Genomic DNA, 5,565 nt, shown 5'->3' with positions numbered 1-5,565 from the left:
TTCAATGAAAACCAATGCTCTGTTGACACAAATGAATGCGAGCATAACCCCGTTGTCGCTTCAATGCTGGGTTTTGAGACCGAGCCTTTCAGCTTGACCCAACACGCCCAGAGAAATTATGCTAGGCTGAGATACAAGCTGAATGACAACTGCGTAGCACAACACAGGCAACTGCCTCTAGGACCGACCTGCCCCACATCTTTCTCTGATCCGTTTCAGAAACACGCAGCGTGCCTCTTAGAACCACAACATCACTGCTGTGGAACGCATGTCACCAAAACCCCCATGAATATGTCCACCTTTAACCTTTTTGTTCATAGGGTTTGCCTTGATTAAATGTATGTTTAATCTGCAATCGCAATAACAGCCATTGCAATTATATCAGAGGACTGGACTAACATCTATCAGTAAGAAGACATTGTGTTGGAGAGTGTGCTTATACCAGCCCACTGTATGAGGGGTCAAAGAACAGGGCATAGTGGTAGTGGCATGGATTACAATCCAGGTGTGTTAGATAAACACAACTTAAATGAAAGCGGTCTCTTTAGACAGATGGGATGATTGCAGGGTGCACTTGGGGTGAACACTGTATACTTCTGGATGGCAGTAGAGGTCAATGCACTGAATAATGCACTGAAGTATACTTGTGTAAGGAAGGCAGTGAAATTATTTATCTATAAGGATACTACATGTGCATATTTCTGATGTAATATGTTTGGTAGGAATGGATTTGTACGTGAAAACACATCAGTAAACAGTCAAATATGACAGGGATTGAACATATATATTTATATTTTATTTATATTTCAGTTCTGGAAGGATATCTTGTACACCAAATATCCCATTGGCAGTTAAGCGCATTCAATGTGTTTATAAGCAATAAACAGTCACTTGGTTTAACAAACACAAATACAAAATTAAAATAACAACAAAATAATGGACTGCATGTAAATAAACATACAAAAGAATCCCTTGCCTACTCAGTAGGTAACTACAACATTCCAACTCCTGAAGATGTAAGTATATACATTACAAAAATATACTATATAGTTTTCCTTTTTTGCTTACATCTGAAGGAAATGAACCAGTGCCCATGTATCCTTTCCCTTCCTTCCTTGAAATGTAACTTACATTCTGTTAAAAAAAAAAAAATCCCTTCCACGTTAAGGCTAGATGCAGAACGCATCAACTTGCACATGACTGTGTCAAAGAACTCCAGCAAGGCTTCACAAAAGGCACCGAAAACTTGAAAATGTGAGTCTGAAAGAAAGAAAAGTCTCTCGGTTTTGTTCCCCCCCAAATAACAGACTGCCTTGTCACGTGTGAGAAGAGTTAAAGATAGTACCAGTGGATGATATTTACAAAAAAAGAGAAACTAACATCACTCTTACACATGCTTCAGAATACTTAAGTGCGGTTTTTTTTCCCCAAACAAAGTCAAGAACTTATCACAGCATTTTCACTACGTAATACGGAAAGTATTTTATAAAATATGGCCCTGCTCAATTCAAATAATACAATGCAAATATGCAAATCATTTTTCACAACAATGGTACCAAAAAAGAATCAAACATAATGAAACATGGCACCTGTACAATATACATATACTGTAACTTATGTATATTATCCAAAGTCTTTTGTAAATGTCTCCTTTGTTTTCATCTGAGCTTGAAGGTATTTGATTCAAAGGATGAAATCCTTTTTCTCTTCACTGATGTTTGTATGTTTAGGTGGGTCTCTGTGTACAGTCATACAAAATAAAGACCTGCCATAGCTTGTGTGATGTCTCTATCATTACAAAGATTTCTTATGCCTTATTTGAAGGGAAGGGATTTGTGGGTGAAAAAAAAGTTCCCTTTTTGTCTTCTGCTGTCTTTGTTAAAGTCCTTGACAATTTTTCTCTCTGTCTCTCAACTCGATGGTGGGAAGGGACTGAGCAGAAACGTGCTTTTCAGAGGGGAATAACAAGTCTTTTTGATGGTTTTCTCTCTCTCTTTTCCATTCCCCTCACAAAGACGTTTGAATCGCCTCAGCTGAGCTGCGCTGTTCTGTGCTGCACTGCATTTTTTCCCGGGCGCGGAGTTGAGCGTGGGGACGAGCTTGAAATGTCTCTTAGCAGATCTCGACTGTCCGTGGTGAGAGCGTGGACATGTCTGGCAGGGGAGTGGTGACTGGCGAGTTGTAGATGTTGACTGAAGACGGGAAGGAGGTGGCCACCTGCGTCTGGAACATACTGGTGCCCGAGGAGTATGTGGTGGCGATGGAGGGTGAAGGGTAGGAGGTGTGCACGGGTGAGGAGTAACAGGAGGGCACCGGGGAGGGGTAGGAGGAGACTGGAGACGGGTAGGAGGTGATGGGGGAGGGGTAGCTTGACACAGGGGAAGGGATGGAGATGCTAGTGACTGACACCGTTGACCCGACTCCAACCCCGACCCCGGCGGCCATGTTGCTCTTCTCGGCCTTCTTGTCCTTCTGTCTCAGGTGGATCTTGGTGTGGCGCTTGCGCTCGTCACTGCGGGCGAACTTGCGTCCGCAGATCTCGCAGGCGAAGGGCTTTTCGCCGGTGTGCGTGCGGATGTGCGTGGTCAGATGGTCGCTGCGGCTGAAGTTGCGCATGCAGATGCGGCACTGGAAGGGCTTCTGGCCCGTGTGGATGCGGATGTGGCGTGTCAGCTCATCCGAGCGCGAGAAGCGCCGGTCGCACGACTCCACGGGGCAGGCGTAGGGCCGCTCGTGGGGGGGCGTCTTGCTCGGCCGGTTGGGGTACTTGCGCATGCGGCTGGGCTTGATCAGCTGCGACTGGTACACGCTCTTCAGGTCCTGAGAACCCGTCTGCGTGGCGAATGCCTTGATGGTGGACAGCGGTGTTAGTGACGGCTGCTGGCCCAGCTGAGTCTGGAAGGGCTTCTGGTCCTGGGGCACCAGGCTGATCTCGCTCTGCTGCTGTGGGAAGAGGTAGTCTGGGATGATGGGAACGGGGAAGCTGGGCCCGCTGGTCTTGCCATTGGGGTAGGCGGGGGGAGGGTACTGGAGCGACCCCCCCACGGCACTGGGGAAGCTGGAGCTCTGCTCAGGGAAGATGTCGGGGCTGGTGCTCGAATAGGTGGGGGCGGCTGAGTAGATGGGGTTGGGCTCGCTCTGGTGCACGGCGCAGCTCATGGTGGCACTCTGGGAGGAGACCATGGAGGAGACGGAGGAGGAAGAGGAGGAGGAGGACGGAGTGGTCTGAGAGGTGGCAACAGAGCAGGCGGCGGCGGCGGATGCAGCGGCGGCAAGGGCAGCGGCCGTGCTGGAGGAGGTGTTGATGCCCGCCAGGCCGCTGACCAGACTGAAAAGGGGTTCCCCCCAGAGGCTGGCACCGCTGACGGCCGGCTCCAGGGTGAAGCGACCCGTGTAGGAGATCGGTGGCAGCCGCTGGTTGTAGCTCTGCTCCAGCGACTTCTCGCAGTTCATGGAGATCTCGGATAACGTATCTGAAGGGGGCACAGCAACAACAAGACATGCCATTTAGAAACAACATTCTCTCTGTTTAGGGCTGTGTGGACTGTCCCCCATCCCACCACCATTATTACCCCTGTGTATTTTTACAAATTCATAGATCCCCTGAGCTGCGGAAATCGGGGAGTCAGGGGGGGTCCTGCCAATGTGCCTGACTCTTGCTGTCACACTCTTCTCAATGGGAACAGCAGGTGCTGACACAAAGCAGGAGAACCCCCCACCACCACCCCCCCACCCCCACGAAAGCACGCCACCAATTCCTCAACCCCTCCCGCCCCGCTCTCCAACTTCCCCGAGAGAGACAAGAGCACCGGCTCAATCCAAGCCATCTGCATGCATGCTTTTTCTCCCTCCTTCTGTCTCTCTCACGCTCCCTCTCTCTCTCCCTCCTTCTGTCTCTCTCACGCTCCCTCTCTCTCTCTTTCTCAGCTTCTGAATTCCATTACATCGCCAAAGGCAATTGATTACTGAAAATGCAATTCAGCTACTTTAAAAATGTGATTTGAATTGAGCCACTCTGTGGCTTTGCAGCAAGCAAAACCCATGCCAGATGCTGTCTCAATAATGATGCCATTATAATGACTTCTCAGTCTGTGTTTCTTTCTCCACTATCTTTGAATAAAGCACTGACTTTTTACAAGTGCTGTAACTAATTATTTCCTAAATACATATTTATGTCAAAACAGATTTAACTTTTTACTCTTTAACATAACCAAAATCCATAAGCTAAAATATCAAATATTTCCATGGAACCTAGGATTTCTATGCATATGATAAAAATGTAAGAACAGCTCTTACCTCCAGTCAGATGGTCGTAATGGTCCCCTGGATCCCCCGTGCTGAAAGCTGCACCCTCGGGTGCGGAGGCGTTGAGGAAGGGGGTCCCTGCAGAGTTGAGCAGCATCATCTCCTCCAGCTTGGGGTAGTTATCCATGGGAGAGTGCGGGAAGCTGAGGGCGTCAGAGATCTGGAGGCCGGGTAGAAGCATCTCGGTCTTGGCTGCAGCCATCCTTCAGGGCTGAGGCTGGAGTGTGTGAGGTTCTGTGCGTGTGCTCGCACACAGGCGTGTGTATGTGGAGAAGAAAAGTGTGAGCACGAGAGAGGCGCACAGGTGGAGGAAGTCACCGGCGGTCCCTCTGGGAAGAGTGAAGATGCTGTTGCTGCTTCTTCTTCTTCTTCTCTCTGGCTAGACTCCACAGACAGTCGTGAGCTGAAGTCTTCTTCTGTTTTTGTTCCCCTTTTCTCCTTTCTCCAGAAGGGAAGAAAAAAATCCAGTTTTCTGTTCAAAACAGATGACAGAAACCAAAAGTGTCCTTTTTGCTCATTCCCTGAAATTGATGAAAAAACATCAAATTCTTAGGAACATCAAACGTTTTAATTCATGGACCTAATTAAATTCGATCCTACTTTAAATGATTTGATACTGTTTTTGTTTTGACTTGACTTGCACGTTTTGTGTCAAAAGGTGATTCTCTGCAATAGCGATAGCGCAGCGAGTGTGTCTATCTGCTTTCTACACTAGCGTAGTTTGTCTGTTAGGCTCTCTGGGCTCTTTCTCGACTGAGAGGATCCCCACTCCTTTATATACCCTCTTGCTGTGACGTAGATGTCCAAATATGGACTGGAGGAAGCCCATATTTAGGCACTGCAGTGGAGGACACATGACGTTTGCCTGAAGGGAAAAAGGCAGATTGGGGAGACTTGATATTAAGTCCGTGCAATAAATCGCAGGGAGAGAGATCATTCCTCCTCAGTCAGTGATCAATGCATGAACGGAAAAGATCTCTTCAGAGGGACAGGGGCGAATTTCTCTCTGTTCACCTCAGTTGCTGCAGTTAACGTTCGGATTTCCCGTGTCTGTGCTAGCATAGCGTTGGCCGGAAGACCCGACTCCGCCATCCCTTATAAGGTCGTGACTACATAAGGACTGATTCCGGTGGGTTTCCACTTCCTTGTCCTTATTTGGAGTTTCCTGATGTAGCACTGATCGGCGCTTGGCAGCGAAAGACAGGGTAGAGTGCAATTGAAGTCCAGCACTGCGCACAATAACTAATGTCAGCACAATTA

At 48.1% G+C, this 5,565-nt stretch overlaps 1 protein-coding gene across 1 annotated transcript; it reads right to left on the bottom strand.

Annotated features, from left to right (window-relative positions):
- Window positions 1–792: 792 nt before the first annotated feature.
- On the bottom strand, window positions 793–5,033 carry egr1 (early growth response 1). Its single transcript, XM_080840768.1, has 2 exons — window positions 4,297–5,033; window positions 793–3,473 (listed from the first exon to the last, which is right to left on the bottom strand). The coding sequence occupies exons 1-2, from the start codon at window positions 4,505–4,507 to the stop codon at window positions 2,113–2,115; spliced, it is 1,572 nt and encodes a 523-aa protein (XP_080696894.1). The 5' UTR covers window positions 4,508–5,033; the 3' UTR covers window positions 793–2,112.
- Between the last annotated feature and the right edge of the window lie 532 nt (window positions 5,034–5,565).

The sequence above is a fragment of the Sprattus sprattus genome, assembly GCF_963457725.1.
Source record: "Sprattus sprattus genome assembly, chromosome: 6".
Taxonomy (NCBI): domain Eukaryota; kingdom Metazoa; phylum Chordata; class Actinopteri; order Clupeiformes; family Clupeidae; genus Sprattus; species Sprattus sprattus.
The sequence above is the reverse complement of the archived record's forward strand: the minus strand, read 5'-3'. Positions and strand labels throughout refer to the sequence as shown.

What these genes read in the sequence shown, in the direction of transcription:
- egr1 (XM_080840768.1), bottom strand. Translation starts at nt 4,507, where the DNA reads ATGGCTGCAGCCAAGACCGAGATGCTTCTACCCGGCCTCCAGATCTCT. An exon ending in TTACGACCATCTGACTGGAG is followed by an intron (nt 3,474 to 4,296) that starts GTAAGAGCTGTT and finishes TGCCCCCTTCAG; the next exon opens with ATACGTTATCCGAGATCTCC.